We start from the raw sequence: 21,393 nt of genomic DNA, 5'->3' as shown, positions 1-21,393 counted from the left end.
TTAATCTAAGAAAATATAGAAATATCCAAAATAATAAATAACTCGTATTTCCTTAATCCAGTTTACTGAAAATTATCATGTCTTATTGATTTATTGGTTACGATTCGAATTTTTATTGATTTAGAAATTTGAAGAACATCATGTCACTGGATCATTAAAAATATTGCTAAAATTGTGTAGTTTACAAATATTTTTAAAATTCAAATATACAAATATTTTTAGCAATAATCTACAAATCAATTCAAGTATACCACCATTCACCTACTAGACCATAACACAGGGTGAATAACAATCAGTCAAAGTCCTTTAAGAAGGCCAACAAAACAAAAGCTCCAGAGAGTACAGAGTAGAGACATGATATTTTGTCTTCATGTTTTTTGAAAAGTGATTCCACTACATTTTATTATTTTTAATATTCATGAATAGTTGAATACTATATTTTTACGTTTTGAAAGTCACTCTATTATATACACCTAGCAATAGAAATAATTAATTTATTAAAACTAGTTTCTTGAATATTTTATAGCTTCTAATGAAAACTTGATGGAGTTTAGTTTTTTCGGCCAACAAATGTTTGTAGAATGGATCAATTGTAGGATGGATCAATTGTTTCCCTTGGTGTATTTAAAGGCTTCATGGTTAAGATAATGAAGCAGACTGAAATTTTGCCAAAAAAGCTGTGTTGTGTTGTTCTTATTGTGTTCTTAGTGTTCACAATCTCTTAGTTCTGAGGAAGGACCTATCATCAATTTTCTGCTAACAATTTATATACCACTCCTCTATCACGAGAATGTCAACATGATGGCTCATGGCATGGCTCTGGAACTTTAAGCGGGTCTGATTGGATCAATGTGGAGGAAGATAAGATTATTCAGTTAGTCTCGAAAGTTATGGCAGATGTTTGTCTCACCTACACTCTCAAGTAAAATCTTTCTTTGGGCCATGAAATACCTAATATCAGTTTTTTTTTTTTTCTTTTACCAGCGCCAGGGCTAGATTTGCCTTGGGGCTTGGACTGTACCGAATTGATTACGTTGCTGAATAACCCGTCAGAGTAGCTTACCTTCGCAACAAAGTGAACAGATTTTCAGAATCTTAAGACTTTTTTTTTTAATTTCTTCTTCATATTACTTATATTAGTTGTAACAATGGTGGTGCGGATTGCCTCGCCAAAAGGGCAAGAGCACGCTGATATCTTTTTTCTTATATAAGTTTGTTGGTGCATGATTGGTTCTTCGTTAAAAAAGTTTTTTTTTTCCTTAAAACTTGATGAAACTGTGCTATTTTGATGTAAAAAAAAGGTTAAATATTAAGGGAAAAACTCTAATCTTATTATTTCCACAAGCAGTGTATATATACATTACATAACTAATGTATCAGAAACCCTAATGGGCCATGAGACATTAACCTGATGGTTAATGGGCCGGTTACTAGAAGTCCATTTGTTTATAACACTCCCCCTTGGACAAGGTAACCGTGCCTGTCACAAAACCGGGATCTCTATAATGCGCTGGGGAACGTTGCCTCATTAAAACCTTACCAGGAAAACCCAGTGGGAAAAACCATGGTGAAGGAAAAAGAGTATAATACGCATTACTCCCCCTGGTTTAGGCATCACTGTAGATCTCTAAGTCTACGCATTCCTATCTGATGAATGAGCTTCCGGAGTGTAGAAGTCGGTAATGATTTAGTGAATAGATCGGCTGAATTTTCGCTTGATCGGACTTGCTGAACCTTGACCTGACCATCCTTCTGCAGCTCATGAGTGAAGAAGAATTTGGGCAGAATATGCTTCGTCCGGTCACCTTTGATGTAGCCGTCCTTGAGTTGAGCGATACAAGCTGCATTGTCTTCATACATCACCGTAGGCTCCTTATCTTTGTCCATACCACAATCTGATCGGATATGCTGAGTCATGGACCGCAACCAAACACACTCTCTACTAGCTTCGTGGATGGCCAAGATTTCCGCATGGTTGGATGAGGTAGCGGCAATAGTCTGCTTCATGGATCTCCAAGATATGGCTGTTCCTCCATGCGTGAAAACATAACCGGTTTGAGACCGGGCACAGTGCGGATCTGACAAATATCCTGCATCAGCAAAACCAACTAGACCATCCTTGTTATGGTTAGAATAAAATAATCCCAAGTCCTTAGTACCTTGAAGGTATCTAAGGATGTGCTTAATACCGTTCCAGTGCCTTTGAGTTGGACACGAACTAAAGCGAGCTAAGAGGCTCACGGCAAAGCAGATGTCTGGTCTAGTGTGACTAGCCAAGTACATTAATGCTCCTATGGCACTGAGGTATGGCATTTCAGGACCGAGGATTTCTTCATCGTCCTTCTTTGGACCGAATGGATCACTATCCAATCCAAGGCTCCTCACAACCATTGGGCTGGTCAATGGGTGGGCCTGGTCCATATTGAATCTCTTGAGTACCTTTTCAGTGTATGCCAATTGATGCACAAGGATTCCGTCATTGACGTACTCAAGTTGTAATCCCAAACAGAATTTAGTTTTGCCTAGGTCTTTCATTTCAAACTCTGCTTTTAAGCATTCAACTGTTTGGGCGATTTCACCAGATGTTCCGAGGATGTTCAAGTCATCCACGTATACTGCTATGATTACAAATCCTTTGTTTTGATATTTTCTGATGAAGATGCATGGACTGATCGGATCGTTTTCGTAGCCTTCTCTGATGAGATATTCGCTTAACCGGTTATACCACATACGTCCGCTTTGTTTCAGTCCATATAAGGATTTGTTCAGCCTAATGCAGTGTTTATCACGAGATGCATGCTTATCTTTGAGCTCAATACCATCTGGTAATCTCATATAGATTTCACTGTCCAGTGGTCCATAAAGATATGCGGTTACAACATCCATTAACCGCAAATCTAAGTTTTCTCTTATGGCCAGACTTATGAGGAATCGAAATGTAGTTGCATCCACCACTGGAGAATAAGTCTCCTCATAATCGATTCCGGGTCTCTGTGATAATCCTTGTGCTACAAGGCGTGCCTTGTATCTAACGACTTCGCTGAGTTCGTTTCTTTTACGCACAAAGACCCATTTGTTTCCCACTGGTTTAACATCGAATGGTGTCCTTAAGATCGGACCAAACACATTCCGTTTCTTTAAACTATTCAACTCCACGTTTATGGCTTCTTTCCATTTCAGCCAATCTGATCTACGAGTGCACTCAATTATAGACGTGGGTTCTAGATCCTCTTGCGTGTGCGCAATCTCAAGTGTTACCTTGTATGCAAAAGTTTCATTGATGTCGACATCTTTTCTGTTCCATAGAGAACCGAATATGATATAATTGATTGAGATCTCATTATTATCAATCCCTTCAGAACCTTGAGTTTTGGCGTCCCAAACCTCTTGAGATGGTTCGATAGGGTAAGTATCAGCTGAGGCTGTATCCGTGTTCTCTTGAATCCCGGTTTCAATCATTGCACCTTTCTTTGATTTCCGGGGATTCTTATCTTTGGAACCTGGTGGTCTGCCACGTTTCTTACGTGCGTCAGACTCTGTAGCAACTTGACTTTTCCTTGAGGGGACATCTATTCGTACTGGTGCATTACAAGCTGGTATGTACGATTTGGTAACTTTGTTCGGGTCAGCAAAGGAATCTGGCAATTGATTAGCTAGTTTTTGTAAATGTATAATTCTTTGGACCTCTGAATCACATTCTAGAGTCCGAGGATCTTGCCATTGTGTGGATGTTTGATTCCATGAAAGTTCTTTTACCAGCTTGTCTGTCTCACCACCTAATCTAGGATATACCGATTCATCAAATCGGCAATCTGCATATCTGGCTTTAAACAGATCTCCTGTAGTTGGCTCGAAATATTTTATGATGGTGGGAGAATCAAAACCAACATATATTCCCATCCTCCTTTGAGGTCCCATTTTAGTCCTCTGTGGTGGTGCAATGGGTACATAGACTGAACACCCATATGTTTTAATATGGGAGACGTCTGGCTCATGACCCGTTAGCAATTGGGATGGTGAATATTTGTGCTCACTAGATGGTCGTATGCGTATTAGTTCAGCGGCATGTAAGACTGCGTGTCCCCAAGCTGAGACCGGGAGTTGTGACCTCATGAGTAATGGTCTAGCAACCCATTGAATTCGTTTAATGAAGGATTCAGCTAATCCATTTTGTGTATGGACATGTGGAACGGGATGTTCAACACTTACCCCCATGGACATACAATATTCATTAAACGCTTGGGAAGTGAATTCACCAGCATTATCAAGACGTATAGTCTTTAATGGGAAGTCTGGAAAATGGGCTCGTAATCTGATGATTTGGGCCAATAACCTAGCAAAAACCTGGTTCCTAGAAGAGAGCAGACAGACATGCGACCAGCGGGTCGATGCGTCAATGAGGACCATGAAATATCTGAATGTCCCACAAGGTGGGTGAATTGGTCCACATATGTCTCCTTGGATTCTTTCCAGAAAGTTCAAGGTCTCTTTAGACACTTTGAATGTTGAAGGTCGGGTAATCAGTTTCCCTTGTGAGCAAGCTGTGCACTTGAGGTGCTGAGGGAAAATAAAATTTGTGTAAGGCTGTGCCCTTTAGAATTCTGGACTAATTTACGCATCATGTTCGCACCGGGATGACCCAGGCGATCATGCCAAATAGTGTAATCTAAAAACCGTGCTTTGATAGCAGCATTAGCCTCAATCATACTGACTTTAGCATGGTAAATGCCAGTAGATACGGCGGGTATAGTTTCAAAAACTTGTTTATGGCCATTTATCATTTTAGTGATAATTAAAAACTCTTTGTTCCCTTCATCCTGAGTTTCGATATGGAAACCATTCAATCTTATGTCTTTGAAACTCAATAGGTTTCTCTTAGAACTGGGTGAGTATAAGGCATCAGAGATGTCTAGATATGTGCCATTTGATAACAACACATTAGCTTGGCCATGGCCCTCTATTAGGCTCGAACTACCCGTTATAGTGCTAATGTTTGCGGTTTTGATTACTAAATTTATGAAGTAATTCTTGTCTTTTAGAATGGTGTGGCTCGATCCACTATCCACAATGATATCCATATTGTCTTGCATATCTTTTCGCCAAATGGATTTCTGACCGGCTTATGATCTGGGAGCTAAAGACCACAGATATCTACTGGAAACTCCTGAGAATGATGGCCAGAAGGGAGGACGAATAGCTGCTACAATGGAGGAACCACCGCTTGGAAAGAATCACCCGCTAAGGTGGGACAGCGCCGATTGTTTTGAGTCTTGAGGGCGCGTCTGGTGTCGGATTGAGGAGCGGTTTTCACCACTAGATTCTTCTCTTCCAGGGCTTCAAAATGATATGTAGATCGCCTTCTAACTCCTTGTATTTTGAGAGATATGATCGTTTGAAGTTGAGCTTCGTGCTGATAACGTATTAAAGGAAAAACTCTAATTTTATTATTTCCATAAGCAGTGTATATATACATTACATATCAGAAATTTTAGTGAGCCATGAGACATTAAATTAACCCGGTTACTAAAAGTCCATTTGTTTATAACATTAAAAACGTTTTCTACAATTATTTTTTCTCGTTACAAACTAAAGTAGCCGGGGCGGAGAAAATTACAGAATATCCAGAGAACGTAATCTGAGGACGACATTTTTGGTCAAATTCCGAAGAAGAAAATATCGGTTCAAGGTACAAACACTTCATACTAAGATCGTGTTTCCCTTGATTTCAATCTTCTCGTTTCATTTCTTCTTTCTTTTCTGAATTTCGATCTTTCTTATATCCGTTGTTATTACCATCCAAATTTCCCAATCTTCTTGCTTATACTCTTTGGCCTTCGGATTCTGATTTCAACTTCCACTTAGGGCTTTTAAGACTTCAGTCTGATTTTTAGCCAATATCAGGTTTCTTCTATATACTTTTTGATTCGATGAGTTTTCGATGAGTTTCTTCTGTATACCCATCTGTTAAAAATCTGTAATTTCTTGGCTTTCTCTCCCTCTCCAAATCTTTCACAGAGAACCTAAGATTCCAATCAATTGAAAGTGTTGATCTTTCTGCAGGTCAAATATGGATCATAATAATTTAGATGAGAAAGAGAACCTAAGGGCTCGGATTAAGCAACTCGAACATGGTACGTTTTTTTTAGTTTCTACTTTCTACTGCAGTTTCTGTTGTGTGTTAAGTACAAGTCTTTTGGTGGAAGGTATTTAGACACTGGACATGTTCTAAGGCTTAGTAATAGTTTCTAGTCTTACATTTGCTCTGAAGCTTTCTTGAAAGTAAATTCTGATCCAATGTATTTGAAAATAAAGATAGTTTTGGCTAATCTGCTTCTCTGCTATTTCTTTTCCCTTTCTCCGCCTTCTCATATGCAAACAATGCTTCCTTTTAGTTGATTTATAGCCAAGGGTAATGACGTAAGAAGCATTTGAAGGCATCACTTGTTACACTTAGAGAAATTGTTCTCTTTCTGTTTTGTGTTTATGAACGTTATAGGTCATTTGTGAGTATGACCAATGTATGCTTTTTTATTACCAGAGCGTAATGAATTACAGAAAGATATTGAGCAGTTGTGTATGCAACAAGCTGGACCTAGCATTCTTGGTGTGGCTACTCGGATGCATTTCCAAAGGTATCTTATTTTCTATCTCACTTCCTGGATTAAGCTCGTTAGTCAACAATTGAACGATACTTTTATTTTTCCTTTTACTAAACGCCTCGTTGCTCTATATTTTATTAAGTGATATTGGGTAATGCTCTATTAGGACAGCTAGCTTGGAGCAGGAGATAGAGAGCTTAAAATTGAAGTTGGCTGGTTGTACAAGGGAGAAACACAATCTTCAGGAGGAGCTAGCAGAAGCTTACCGTGTGAAAGTGAGTACTCTTTAAGGTCTCTTAAGTACAATCTTAAGAGTTTAAGAATGTTCAGAAGCAAATGCTTACAAGCATGTCTTTTCAGGCTCAGTTGGCAGATTTACATGCTGTAGAAGTAGCAAAGGTCTCTCTCATCTCACACTAACTATTGATCAGCTTTATTATGTACAACATATCCTCCTAACATCTAAATATTCTGATGTATTCCTTCGCTTCCAGAACTTGGAAGCAGAGAAGCAGCTTAGATTTTTCCAGGGTTCTGTGGCAGCAGCTTTTTCTGAAAGGGATAAATCAGTAATGGAGGTATGAGAGAATCCCATCTCAGTCTACTAAGAAGAAGAGAATTTTAATATAAGAATGTATTCTTTTTAACATTTTTTTTTTTTTGATGTTCCCCTGACTTTGACTAGGCTGAGAAAGCTATAGAGAACGCTGAAATGATGTCTCAAAAACTCTGTGAAATTGAGAAGCGGTAATTGTGACCTTCTTCACTCTCTTTAACTTTACTAGTTCCCTTTTTATAGAGAAAAAGGATGGTTTGTAGTTGCATCTACTGATCTGAACCTCTCTAAGAAGCATTGTTCTAGAAGTGTTTTATGAAAACTTTCTGCCTTAAGAATCTAACAGAATCTAAACTGGACAGACATACAACTTTTGTATTATGCTTAGTCCTAGCCTTATGTTACTTATATCTTCCGCCTTTCCTTGGTTTGTCATGGTGATGGTAAGACAGGTTGGAAGAACTCAGCTCAGATTGTCTTGTACAGAAGAGACTAAATGACACATTGCAAGCTGACTTGGCAAAACTTGATGAACAGACTAGAACATATGCAGAGGTAAAATTTTCATTCTTGTCATACCATAATTCATCCCTAAAAGTCTATCACGTTTTCTTCCCCTTGTTTTTCCTCTTAAATACCGATAATTTCCGGTCTTTATAGTGTACCTCGCTAATAGCCTATCATGTGTTTCTGAATCATTATGATTGTTAGTTACAAAATTCTTCCGTGTTTTACTTGACCTTTTCATTCTCTCTCTCTGTTCAGGTGATTGAGAAGTTCTATGATATCCGTAAAGCTTCGCTCGGTGAGTCCCTTGAAATGAGTTTGCATGATAAGTGTGCAAGTTTATTGGATGATCCTATAGAATCGTGGACTTTCAATGATCCTTCAACATCAGAATATGTAGTAAGTTTCTGGAAACATCTCCAATCCTTTTTTTGGACGCTGTCTTGAACATAAGCTACTTATTTTCATTTTCGAGTGTTGGCTATATACCATTAGCTGGTAAAGTTGGTGCCAATAGAAGATTTTTGTCTATTGACTAGTGCCTCTGGATTTCAGCAAAATAAGTTTCTGGAAACAAATTGGATATTGGAATATATATCGTAATCGTCAACACTATGACAACATATTGAATAATCATATATGAAAATGGACCCTGGTTTGTCTGGTTTGAGAATAAAGTCAGTGTTTGACCAAATTTTTCTAGTGAATTTGTTAATCATAGGCGTCTCGTTGTGTGATTTTTTGAATTTGAAGGCAGAGATAATTCAGTTGACCATATTTATTAATGATTAAACATCATGTAGATAGTTTATAGCATTATGTGTCAGATTATTACGGTGATCTGTTGTTTCGATCTGCTATTTGAACAACTCTTTTTAGACAGGCTGCACTTGAAGGAGAGTTGGGGAAGGTTAAGAACACTGTGGATAATCTTCGGAGTAAACTACGAGTGGTATATATCCTTTCTTTCCTCATCTGTTCATCTTCTAGTATTACAACTAGATGCAGCACTCACTAACGGCTGATGTTTGTTACTCTAGGGATTAGAAATTGAGAATCATTTGAAGAAGAGGGTTCATGCGTTGGAAAAGAAGAATGTGGGTACTTGATGCATTATAATTCTTGAAATGTAGAATTATTCCTTTTTTTACCCATTGAGGTGTGTCACTATTAACTTGCATACAGATTGTTGCAGATGGGCTGATTGTTAATGGCATTACAGATATACGATATCATCATTCTCAACTGAGGGCCTACATCATTAATTTACTTAACGAGGAAGGATTATACATTAAATCGATTTTTAAAGATCTAGACGGAAAACTTAAGAAGCATTCATCAGAAATACAAAATGTCGTGCCACTGCAGCATGATTTGAAGCCAGATGAATCTGAATGCCGGGATGTGCATATAACCACAGTTGTTGAATCTCGCCAAGTAACTAAGGTCTGATTGCTGGAAAATTTTGCTTATTTCCTCCCTTTTGGTCTGCATTTACATCAACTTCCGCCTTTTTTCGCTGACAATCGGCATCTAATAGCATACTTGATCTTATATAATGTGAAGTGGTTGAAGTTGTTATTTGAGATTTGGATAATTACTGGCTCTTACAATTTGTCATGATTTTTGTTGTAAGAAAGTTTCTTTACTGAATGCAGCTTGAGGACCCTAGTTTCGCCAAAACCCCGGCTGAGAGTGGAGGTGATGCATCTGAAGCCCTTGCACAAGCATTACAAGAAAAGGTTAATCTTATTTCTAGTGACTAAAGCAAAAACTAATTTTTTTCTTGACCCATGATACACTAGTGGACAGAATTCATAACAACACTGTATCTTGATTAGTCTTCAAATGCTTAATTGAGGAAACAATCCTTGGTCCTTTTTTTTTCCGACGTAGACATTTGGAGTATGATCTATGATTTTTCTTTGCTGTCATAATTGTTCTAATATCTTTTCGGATGTACTGTTAGGTTGGAGCTCTTTTACTTTTGTCACAGCAGGAAGAGAGGCATTTACATGAAGGAAATGTCAATGTAGCTCTCCAGCAGAAAGTAGATGAGCTTCAAAGGAATGTCTTGCAGGTTTCTTTTTCTTCTAACATTTAAGTAGTTTTAGGCTGTTGAATATGGGAATAATTGACCTTTTTGAATCCTACGACCAGCTCTGAATCATATTTAATACTCTTTTAGGTTACCAACGAAAAGGTCAGAACCCTTCTGGAGTTAGCGCGACTACGAGAGGAATATCAGTCGCTAAGAGAGTACGCTACTCCTTTACTAATATTTTTTCTATCAGAGTTGTCATAGTTTTCTTTGCATGAAGTTCCTCTTGCTAGTGATTACATGTTCACACACATGGTATATTCTGAATACGTGTGCTACTATCTTTATCATTCTGTCTCGTCTTCGGCTGTTGCTGCTACTTAAAATTTATTGTATGCAATAATAGTACATAATTGCCAACAATGTAGACAACCTGATATGTTGATGATATAGAAGGTTAGGTATTGTACGTTCTGCAGATGGTCTGGGTAGACTTTTGAAACCATTTGCCCTCTATCTTCTGTTTCAAAGTCAGTAATTTTCTTTTGTAATATAGTTTTTCGTACCTGCCATGCTAGTGACATTTCTCAGGGATGGTAACTACTGTGTTTTATATAGAGGAAAAATAATGCATATCTCTAAATATACGAAGTATCCTTGCCAGTAAAATGACTGGTTCAAGAGAGGACGTAACAACGGAAAAAAGTGGCGGAATAGTTATCAGCAATGAGAAAGAAGGAAGATTAAAGAATATGTGGAAGAAGTCTTACATAAATCGTTGGATTGACCCTAGTTCAAGAGAAGGTGGAAGTCACTCGAACACCGAAGCAGAGTATGCCGGTAACATTGATTATTCCAGGTTTGTCATCCTACATTTACATTGGCAAAGATTTTCTTTTTGTAGTGTCTTTTGTCTGGTCATATCTGCGATCAATCTCTATTGTTTTGGCAGAATGAAAGTAGAATACGCAGCTTTAAAAGAGAGCCTGGAAAGCATGGGGCATTTGACGACTTCAATCCGCAGGCTTCGTCTAGCGCTTTTGAAGGTAGTTACAGCACACTAGAGTGATGTGGACTAAGTTTTTGGTTCCTCTTCATGTTAGTCCTATTTTACAGGTAAAGGAGTCGAATGATACTGAAACAGCTGCGAGAAGATGCGAAATAGCGATTGCCAACATCCTTGTGGAGGCAACCCATTTGAAGACTGCCCTTGGCATCTCTATACCCATTAGCTGGTCAGCTGAATCAGACATGGAATCAGTTGCTGATGGCGAATCAAGCTGCGAGAAGACGGATTCTGTTTCTGCTGCAGGATTTGAGATGGTTGAGCTTGTTATTCTAGCAGCCGAGATAATGAAAGAACAACACAGCTAAAACTTATTATTCAGTTCCTTACCGGCATTGTGAGTTGGTTTGTGCATATGATTTATTGAGAAACCTTTCATCAACTTCGAACCTTACATTAGTTGTCAGGTTGGTTTTAGTGTTTTGGATTAGTGAGAATTTAATTTTGATTGGCTTGTTGGTTATAAGATCTGATGTTTTATCGATATATATATAGTTCTGGAATTACAACAGTGAGGAATTTGATGATAGAGCTCCTCTTGCTCCTCCTAAAGAACCACAAAACTCTCAATAACCCTTCCCAACCCCGCTCAAACATGAAATTTAGAGAAAGACTACAAAGATAACCTAATAAAGCCATGGTTTCGTGAGAGTAACCACAGTAAACGCTAATTAGTTTAAAATAGATGGTAAATAGTAATAAACCCTGCGGATTGTAACAGTCACTACGTAATGTGCAGTGAAATCTCTGGAGAAAACCCGATTATTTGACCTTCTTCTTCATCATTATTTTCATGGTATTCGAGAGGAGTCTCTGCAGGTTCTTGTTGCCACTCTTTTAGGCAACTTGTCAATGAGATCCCCTGCTTCTTTGTTGTTGAAGTCTTTGTCAGTAAGCTATAACTTGCTGAAACCGGACACATCAGGCCCAGCAATATGATTATGCCTTTGACCGTAGGATGCGAGTAAGCTTCCCTCAGAATCTCCTCCATGTATTTATTACTATCACAAAAATAGAACCATGGCTAGCTTGTTATGTTAGTTAGCTCAAAATTCAAGCTAGCCAAGTGTGCATTGCATCTATACATGATCCAGGCACTTAGGCATATAAACCTCCGTAAGGCAAACCTGATAACCTAGAGAGCCTAACGTATCTAATGCGGATCTCATGTACGCCAAGTGGGGCTTTGTTGGAGCAAAGTGAGCTTGTGCTCCAATTCCTCCTTTGATATTCATGTTTCCTGGGACAGTCTCTTCCATCTTTCTCTTCACGTTAATCCGGATCCCAACTCCATGAAAATACTCTGCCGTGTTGTACGGTATATTAGGGTCAAGCTTCGAGGCCAAAGAGTAGATCATAGCTGAAGCGTTTCCCAAGCATGTCCTCAAAGTAGCTGAAATGCACATTCTCATTCATCACATCCCATCCAATTAATCTCCTTTTATATATCTTCATAACTGAGTTGATCCTGTTGATTGTCACATTCTTCAGTTCTTCAGGATCATTCATTGTCTTAACACAAGTTGGCTGATATTTCTGATTGTCTCACAATACCGTATGTCCTTTTACTAGAACCTCATTTTTCTCCGCAAGCTTCGTCATTGAATCAGCCTATGTGGCTTTTCACTCTCTTAGTTGTATACCATTTCATTTCATTGGTGAAGGAAGTTAGTCTAAAACACGACACAAACCAATCTATGTAGCTATAACTGTCTAAGATTCGATATTTCATAGCACATCCAAGGAGGAAAGACGGTCTGATTTGATTTATGGAAATTAATGATCCTTTTGCCGCGCTTTTGTTCTAAAAACTCACTTTAAATCTCACTTTGTTCTTCCACATCTGCACGCTCGTTTCTAATTTTTTTTTATAATTAAGATCTCAGAGTTTCTCAAGCGCTGATTCTTGTGTGTTTGTGTTTACATTTATGTAACCTTTTCAGTGACTTGGTCTTGTTGTAGCCTCCACTGAGTTTTGTTGTAATATCTCTAAGGTCGCTAAGCCATCGCTCTGGTTCGTGTAAATCCCTGTATTAATGCTGATAATCTTTAAAGAAACACACAATTATGTTCTGGTTAATCTTGAAGAAAATGTTGACAGGGACCGTGACATCAGCGATGAAACCGCCTTAAGAGACAACCAGCGTCCTTTCTTTGCCAGAAATTGGCCTACATCTTCATTTCTGACATTCTTCCCCCTCAAAGTTCTTCTGACTGTTCTTCCATTCTCATTTCTCAACTTTACCCAAGCTGGATACACCAATTCAAGAATATCAAATCGTAACTTATTACACAAGAAACAATAAACCAACATTTTTGTTACCAGAGATGCTGTATATGTTTTCTTTATGAAGATTAACTCTCTCTACTACTTTTATGTTTCCTTCAGTTTCTTTGATCTTCAACTCTTGGAATCCTTCTCTAGTATTATTTATTGGGAAAATTGGTTGATGGGTAGTATTTGTTGGTGGTACGCTCCGCTCCCCGGTTCGAACCGGTTAAAGACCGAGACCGGCCCAATTGACCCCGGTTTACGATGGTCTTAGCCGAAATGGGCCTGACCTGACAGCGCGGCCCATGAGAAAGAAGCCCAGCAACAAGAAGCGGTGAGAGCTGAACGAGAAGCCCTAGAACATCTCCTCGCTTATGTACTATAAATAGTAGAATTGTTACTGTAGAAGGGATCTTTTCGGACCCGGAGAATAGAGACCTGAATATTGTATCGAGTTCGTCGAGAGACCTCCGAACTGAACGAACTGTAATTGAGAACTTAATAAAATTTAATCAACTTAATCTTCTCCGAACTCGAATTACCGAACCGACCCTTGAATAGTTGAGAACCACAATCAACAGTATTGAAGTTTGTAATATGGGAAATTGCTATTTATTTCAAAAAGTAGGAAGACAGTAGTTTTTACTGTTTCCTTACTAGTCGATGCACTAAAGGGTAAAGAAGAACTTGACAGGTTTCTCGAATCTCAGTTCGGAAAACTGTTCACAGTACCTACTGCAAGATGTTGTAACAGTGCCAAGCTTGTCCACACTCTTCTATCCCGCCAACCTATCACCACTGAAATACATGAGATTTGGTTTGTTTTAGTGGCCAGCCTCTGAGATACTCTTTACGAGAATTTAAGAAGATCACTGGACTCAATTGCAATCTGGAACCAATCTTCCAAGATGAAGATGAGACAGAGAATAAGACAATGTGGAAACAATTCGGAAAGATAGATTTTAATGTTATTGTCTCTGATGCATATAAATGATGCTGGACCTGGAATTACCCCAGTGGAAACACTTACCTTTAGCTCTAATCATCATTTTTGACAGTGTTCTCTTCAGCAATAGCAAAAGTCTTCATTTGATTTTGAAGTACGTTAAGATGTTGGGTGACTTGGAATTCTTTATCGAGTATCCATGGGGTAGGGTGTTATTTGACAAGACTGTCTCTCATTTTCAAACTCCCATACAAACACAGGCGAAGAAATTCAGGAAGATCCTCTAACACAGCTGCATCGGCAACTAAAACAGCAAACAAGTGCCAGCTATGGATTCTCTTTGTCCCTGCAACTTATGACCCTTTAATCTATACCAATGTTGGTGTCCAAAATTTCGCAACCTGAAAAATACAACACTTTTCTTGACGATCCAAAAGGTTGTCAAAATGTTATCACATTTCTACTTTTTTGAGGACATACTTGTTGAATTCGACCCGCTGGTAAGTTCGTAGCGTAGTTTTATTAGTCGACACTTGATGATATTACAATTTTTGTTGATGGGTACAAATTGTAGATGTTGGTGACAATGATCAACAGTCTGAGCTGGGTTGAGATGATGAGGTAGGACCCCCAAGTTGCATACATGCAGGAACTTATGGTTGATGAGCACAAAAATTCTCATCTTCTGATTTCGCTGGAGGAGATGCTTCAATTGCTGCCATCCTTACACACAACAAACCAGATCAGTTAAGCCATAAAACAGAGCCATCCACACGACAAAATAAAAAAGAAAAACTGATCCTAAGCAAGCAGCTGAAACAGCTCATCCACCTAAAAGAGGAAGGACATGAATATATCTCCGATGATGAAGGTGAACAAAGTGGGCCAACTCGTGGTGAGATTACAGAGCATAAAAAATGGATAATAACGCAGAATGCTCTGCTGAAACAAGACATTTTGGAGGCGCTTAAGGTAGAGTTAGACAGAATATTTGGTGTACACAACCCTCAAGAAAAAGATGGTGTATGCAATACTAATGATGGATCAGACAGTCAGTCAAAGACTTCACCGAATACACGCAGAAATAGAAAACGAAAACATGGAGGTGAGCATGTGGTTCTCGATGATACCAAAATGTCTGGTGATAACACTTTGTCCTACTACGGCGACGGTGAAGCCATTCCAGATAACAGTATATATGGTAGGACTCTACATGGCGGTCGAGACACAAGTCTTCCACCTGACGGATGAGAAAGAAGTCTCGCACCCAGGTTCTGCGTGGAAGATGTAGTTGCTTACAATAGTATTCTTTTACCTCCTCAAGGTTTTTGTTTTTTTTTTAAACTATGTTGATTATATTAAAAAAAAACTGTTCTCTTTACATTGGTTTTCAAATGAAAAAGAATGAAAGAAATAAATCCATTACGCTATTACAAAGATGTTCCTGCCATAGTATCATCATCGAGCTGTTGTCGAGGGGTTGAGCTCCTAATGTTGTGCCATGTATGCTTTGAAGAGAATTTGGGATGATACTGGCCCGATTTCGTCTTCACAAGTATTGGTCATCTCTCTGATTCTTATGCTATGCCGCACCAGCAATGACATCCTCAATACTATTTAGATCATCTCTGCGATGTCTTTTCCTGCGATGAAAGCGCCATACGGAAGCTAAGGTCGAGAAGACAGAAATACCAAGCGAGATAAATCCCTGGGTGCCTGTAATGTCAATTAGTCTTCCTAGCGGACTCCATGCGTCGAACCAAAATGAGGTCTGTACCCCATTATTTGCTCTTACACGATGCAGGTCTTTAGCCACCTCTCTTAGTTTCAGCATCTTCCTCCACGTCCATGACCCTTGTTGCGTTTGCCAAGGAACAGACCAGAAAGATTGCCCCGCAACAGATGCTCTTTAGTCCACAATACCCAGAGAGAGGATTTGTTCGACAAGATCCTCCAGATGAGTCGTAAAAACCAGACTCGATTAGTCACTCGTAATGATCGAATACCCTCTCCTCCTTCTGACTTAGGTTTACATACATCCTGCCACGCAACCTTAGCTTTCCTACGGCTCAGTGATGGACCACCACAGGAAAGCGCTACAGAGAGACTCCACCTCTTTAATGCAACTGCTGGGGAGGCAGAGTGCTGACATCCAAAAGTTTCTAAGTCCCGATACCACCGACAGTAACAGCTGCAATCGCCCTGCATAAGAGAGGTTTCTAGTAGTCCATGAACCTATCTTCTTCCGAATACCTTCAACACAAGGCGCGTAATCCTCTCTCGACATGCTTTTTGTCATCAAAGAGAGCCCCAAATATCGAACCGGTAATGTGCCTGTGGCAAAAAGGAAACAATCCACTATTGCCGAGCGTTGCTCCTTCGAAACGCCCGCCAAGAAAATTGTGGATTTATGAATACTGATCTTGAGACCCGATATCGCAGCAAACTTTTCAAACACCTTCACTATGCTCTCGATAGAACTCACTTCTACATCTGTAAAGACCATGACGTCATCGGCAAAGCACAAGTGAGTGAGCCTCAGATTAGAACAGTTTCGATGATAGCCAAATTTCCCCTCTTCAACTGCTTTATTCAACATACTCGACAGAACATCCATACACAGCACAAAGAGATAGGGCAAGAGAGCACACCCTTGTCGTAGCCCCCGACTGCTCTGGAAATATCCTAATAATTCTCTATTGACCTGAACAGAGAATGAGGCAGAGCAGACACATAGTCTAATCTAGTGAATAAACTTCTCCGGTAACCCCAACACTGCTAGAATATTAAGTAAGAAACTCCATTGCACTGTATCAAAAGCTTTGGCAATGTCAATCATCATCAAACAACAAGGCTGATGATGGCTTTTATGATAGTCCTGGACGAGTTCCGATGCAAGTAGAACATTTTCGATGAGAAGCCGGTCTTGCACAAAAGCTGTCTGATTGGGAGCAATGATATTGGGGAGAATGCACTCCAAAAGGTTTGCGAGGATCTTAGATATCAGCTTGTACAAGGCGTTGCAGCAAGAGATGGGCCTATAATCTCTCATATCCTTAGCATCATTTTTCTTCGGTATCAGCGCTAGAATGGTAGAGTTTACCCCTTTCGAAAGAAACCCTAGCCTAAAGAAAGACTCAATAACAACCGTGACATCAGCTCCTATTATCGGCCAAGCACCCTTAAATAACTCAGCAGTGAATCCATTAGGCCCTGGTGCTTTGTTGTTTGGCATGACAAAGAGAACCGACTTCACTTCCTCAGCCGTTACTTCTTGTATCAAGAAATCACACTCCCCGGTATTGCATCTTACACCTAGCAACTCCTTCAGTGTATCGACTGCAATGCCACTAAAATCCGAAGGTTTATGAGATAAGAAATCTCAAAAGCGCCTTTCTGCCTCATTTTTTATATCGCTCTGATCCTGAAGAATAGTTCCGTCAACGCCAACAATCTCTCGAATTGTATTCTGTGCTTCCCTGATCCTTACTGCTCGAAAGAATATTTTGTTACTTTTATCACCCAAATTCATCCAGTGGAGCTTAGACTTTTTCCGAAGATAGCTCTCCCATAACTCATACAAATGTTCCCACTTAGCCAGTGCTTCACTCTCAGCTTCCATGCCAGAACTTGTCGGATTTTGGGCATTGTCTTCCTGTTTGCCACATGCCAGCACTCCTGATGGTTTTTGAATTGCGTTTAAATCCTATATTCTTGGTAGATGGTTAGTGGTGAGGACAATGATAATTTATTTGGGAAAAACAATGAGGTGAGATAATAAGTTAGTTTGATGTGAATGTCTGTATTTAGTAAATGGATAATTTAATATAAGGCTAATTTAGATGGTTGCTGATATGGTGGTTCATAACTCGATTCTGGTCTTCAACTCTAAGGCCTACTCTATTCCTAATCAAAGAAAAGAAGGTTTAGAAAGAGTATAAAGAGATGGAGGAGGCAAGGTCCTTTATGACCTTGAAGTAGATGGTCCTGAATGAGGAGATAAGGAGAATCAACAAGAGAATGTGGATAACCGTGAGGCTGAAGGGTTGGGCCTTGGCGTCTAGGATTGTAAAATAAGTGCAGGAAGTGACTTGGGCCTTGAGTTGGGCTTCTTAGGCTCGGAAATGAGTCCACCGCGGGTGAGAAGGGCCAAGCCGCGGTGCAAGATGCTTTGACCGTGGGTGAGAGCTATTTGACCTTCTAGACTCTGTTGATTTGTCTTCAGTGCATTGATGATATCTGGAGATCTAACCGTTGGATTGCATTGATTCCAATTCCGTTGGAAAGCTGGTTGTCTCCTATATAATGTCTCCATATTTGGGGATGCTCAGATGTTGAAAAGGTCTTAATTGATTTCCAAACTTTTGACGGTTTGAATTTATCTAAAAATGTACTTTTGCTCAAAAATGCACTCCATAAGTCCAAATTTCCTGAAAAGTCTTTTAAAACTCCAAGAACTAGAAATCACTTCTAAAATATTAAAAAATGAGTTAAAACACCTGCATATGACATTAAAAATGATCCATAAAAATGATAAAAATCCGGTGTTATCAACTCTCATAGACTTAGATTTTTGTTTGTCCTCAAACAAAACAAAGATTTACTCCTAGAAAAGAGGTTGAAAATCGCAGGAACTCACAAAATCTCAGTGATCATACTTCTAGACCATAATCAATCATCATGCTTCAGTTGGGAATAGCCTAGAAAATTCTCACCAAAATACAAGAATAACTAGTCCGTTAATCCGACATGCAAAAATATACACACTTAGACTTAACTTCTAGTCAACTAGCTCTTAACATTCATTAAAAGTTCCAGTGGTCCTCATCATAAGAAAAATAAAAAATGCAATTAAAGCTAGGTATTCAAAGGGCTTTTTAGGGGTGAGGTTTGAAATGTTTAGGCTTACCTAAATTTTTGAAGAAGCAGAAAATTATGCAAAACAGCAAGAGAGGATGGAGCTGTTGATATTCACAGTTTCCAGTCACTTTTTTCTTGCCATAAAATCTCTGATCTTCTTCCTCAGGTTCTCCTCATAGTTCCCCCAGACTTAGAATTTTGTCTAGGTTATAATATAATATAAAGTGTTAATACAGAAGCTAGTAGTGGTAGTAATATATATGTTTGTTGGTAGGAATCTAGGATTCGACACTTATTAAAAGAAAAAGATTGTAGTGTGGACATAATTGCAACACGGTTCAAAAGACATCGGATCGGGACAAAACAAACCATAACTCCATAGATGAATACTAGTTGCCTTTGCTCCAAATAATTTCGACAGTCTTAGACTCTTCAGGCTTTTGTTTCCTTTCCATAAATGAATACTAGTTACCTTTGCTCTAAATAATCCTCGCCATCCTCTTTATTTTTTTTAGGAAGGGAAAACACCTTAAGATATAACGTCTTAGAAGGCATGAAAATTACCATTAAAAATGAGCTCTCTTGGGCATCACAAAGTTTGATAAGATTGCTGATACACTTCCTCCCCAATTCCATTCAGTCCTTCTCTTGAGGGACTGAAAACTGTGTCGTTACTCCCTCTCCGACATTTTTGCACATATCTGCCGATAACAACTAAAGAGAGAATGCATGAGGTTCGAAAGTAAAGGTTTGGGTTAAAGGTACGATACCAGCTAAAGACGAACTGGCCATCTATGACAACAAAGAGTGGTAAAAATGATGAAAAAGATGTTGTGGATGTATATCTTGATGCTTGCCTATAATCAATGATGAGAAAATTAGATATCAATATTAAGTCCAAAAAGAACGAGCTAGTATATCCTGTCAGAAAGAATCTCTATGAATAGAAGTCCTCTAGTGGGAGTTCGTTGTGCAAGTACTCTAGCTACCGCTTAGTCTAGTACTAAACCACAAAAGAGCTATCTTGTATAGTGTAGAAGCATATAGGTCAAAATCATCATAGTTTTGTGTCAAACATTCCTGAAAAATACTAAAAAGGTCTTTAACAATGCACGAAAATTTTAAAAATTGTAGGAAAAAGGATAAGAAACAAAGAAAATAGATCAATACGGATAGACATCCTTCTACAGACTTAAATCACACTCTCCCCAATGTGTAAAAGTTGATGAGAATATAATAACTAACTAACAGTCAATGAAAGAAGTGGAACAGATGGTAGGAAATCATGTGTGTGTGAGCCGAAACTCGCACAACCAAAAATTTGTTAAGGAAAACTTAAGGAATCCGAAATTTCTAGGGTTTATTGCAAGATTTGTAAGATTAAAAGAAGGTTTTTTGCTGGAAAAGTGTTTAAGTCTTATTGCTCTCAAGCTGTGAAAAATTACATAATGAATCGTGTAAATCGCCTATTTATACTAACTCCCTAAACCGCCTAGCCGAGAATCCTGGGAGAGATTTTCAGAATATTTCCTTATCTTGTCGTGCGGCCACCGTCATAATGCTTTTGCCTAGGTTTTCAGTGGGCTCGCCTCTTCCGGCTCGGCCCACTTTCTCTTGTGTGCAGTTCGGCCCATCTTCTCTCATGCGCGGCTCGGCCCATTTGAATGTTCTTCACACGGCTCGGTCCACTTATTTCCTCCTCACAGCTCGGCCCATTTACAGCTTGGCCTACTCCTCTTATGCGGGGCTTCGGCCCATATTTGATGAATCGCTGGTTCTCCTTGCCAAATCGGCTCTCCGATGTTCTTGAGATGGCCAAAACCGATTGGGGTGAAACCGACCCCAACAGTTAGCCCCCCAGCTCGTCAGTTTCGGAGACGAGAGTGATGAGGTATGAAACTCTGAAGGCCGGTTTGACTATATTCACCGAGCTGTTGTGGTGCGGTTTTCCTGAGCCTTTCTAGGAGAGGAGGACGCCGAACTGTCGTGCCACTTCACCTGGTGAGGCAGTGTAGGAGCCGAGCCGTCACTGGGTGTCAACGACGGAGTGTTCTAGAATAATGCCGGGCCACAACATCTGAGGCGAAACTTAGGGGCAAGACATGTTCTAAAGAAGTTTATCGAGCCTTTGCGTGTCTAAGGATAACGACGAGGCATTTCTAGGAAAGCTGCTGAGCCATATCGTTTTCAACGATAATGACGAAGCGTTCTGATGAAATTGCCGAGCCGTCTTGTGTTAACAATAACGACGAGGCGTTCTTATGAGATTGGTAGCCGTTTTGTGTTTAACGACAACGACGAGGCGCTCTCATGAAGTTGCCGAGCCGTTTTGTGTTTAACGACAACGAGGAGGCGTTCTCATGAAGTTGCCGAGCCGTTTCGTGTTAACAACAACGACGAGGTGTTCTCACGAAGTTGCCGAGCTGTTTTGTTTAACGACAACGACGAGGCGTTTTCACGAAGTTGCCGAGCCGTTTCGTGTTAACAATAACGACGAGGCGTTCTTATGAGATTGCCAAGCCGTTTTGTGTTTAACGACAACGACG

General features: G+C 39.4%; 1 protein-coding gene across 4 annotated transcripts; it reads left to right on the top strand.

The window, feature by feature from the left end:
• Positions 1-5,594: 5,594 nt before the first annotated feature.
• LOC18026175 lies at positions 5,595-11,232 on the top strand. 4 transcript variants are annotated; one of them, XM_006409581.2, is made up of 18 exons: positions 5,595-5,686; positions 6,061-6,131; positions 6,539-6,632; positions 6,766-6,874; positions 6,960-6,998; positions 7,094-7,177; positions 7,285-7,346; positions 7,608-7,710; positions 7,921-8,061; positions 8,546-8,614; positions 8,703-8,759; positions 8,848-9,108; positions 9,321-9,404; positions 9,632-9,742; positions 9,851-9,921; positions 10,368-10,562; positions 10,656-10,749; positions 10,820-11,232. In XM_006409581.2, the coding sequence occupies exons 2-18, from the start codon at positions 6,068-6,070 to the stop codon at positions 11,075-11,077; spliced, it is 1,896 nt and encodes a 631-aa protein (XP_006409644.1). In that variant the 5' UTR covers positions 5,595-5,686; positions 6,061-6,067; the 3' UTR covers positions 11,078-11,232. The 4 variants fall into 4 exon arrangements, with proteins under 4 accessions (XP_006409644.1, XP_024016499.1, XP_024016498.1 ...); XM_024160731.1 differs by having other exon boundaries at positions 5,604-5,686; positions 6,771-6,874; XM_024160730.1 differs by lacking the exon at positions 5,595-5,686 and adding an exon at positions 5,699-5,901.
• Positions 11,233-21,393: the final 10,161 nt, after the last annotated feature.

Source organism: Eutrema salsugineum, unplaced genomic scaffold (assembly GCF_000478725.1).
Source record: "Eutrema salsugineum unplaced genomic scaffold, Eutsalg1_0 scaffold_11, whole genome shotgun sequence".
NCBI classification, from domain to species: Eukaryota; Viridiplantae; Streptophyta; class Magnoliopsida; order Brassicales; family Brassicaceae; genus Eutrema; species Eutrema salsugineum.
The sequence above is the reverse complement of the archived record's forward strand: the minus strand, read 5'-3'. Positions and strand labels throughout refer to the sequence as shown.

Bases quoted from the DNA above. Each gene is read 5' to 3' on its own strand.
- LOC18026175 (XM_006409581.2), top strand. From the start codon at position 6,068: ATGGATCATAATAATTTAGATGAGAAAGAGAACCTAAGGGCTCGGATT. The intron at 6,132-6,538 runs GTACGTTTTTTT...TTTTATTACCAG, and splicing joins GATTAAGCAACTCGAACATG to AGCGTAATGAATTACAGAAA. The intron at 7,347-7,607 runs GTAATTGTGACC...ATGGTAAGACAG, and splicing joins CTCTGTGAAATTGAGAAGCG to GTTGGAAGAACTCAGCTCAG.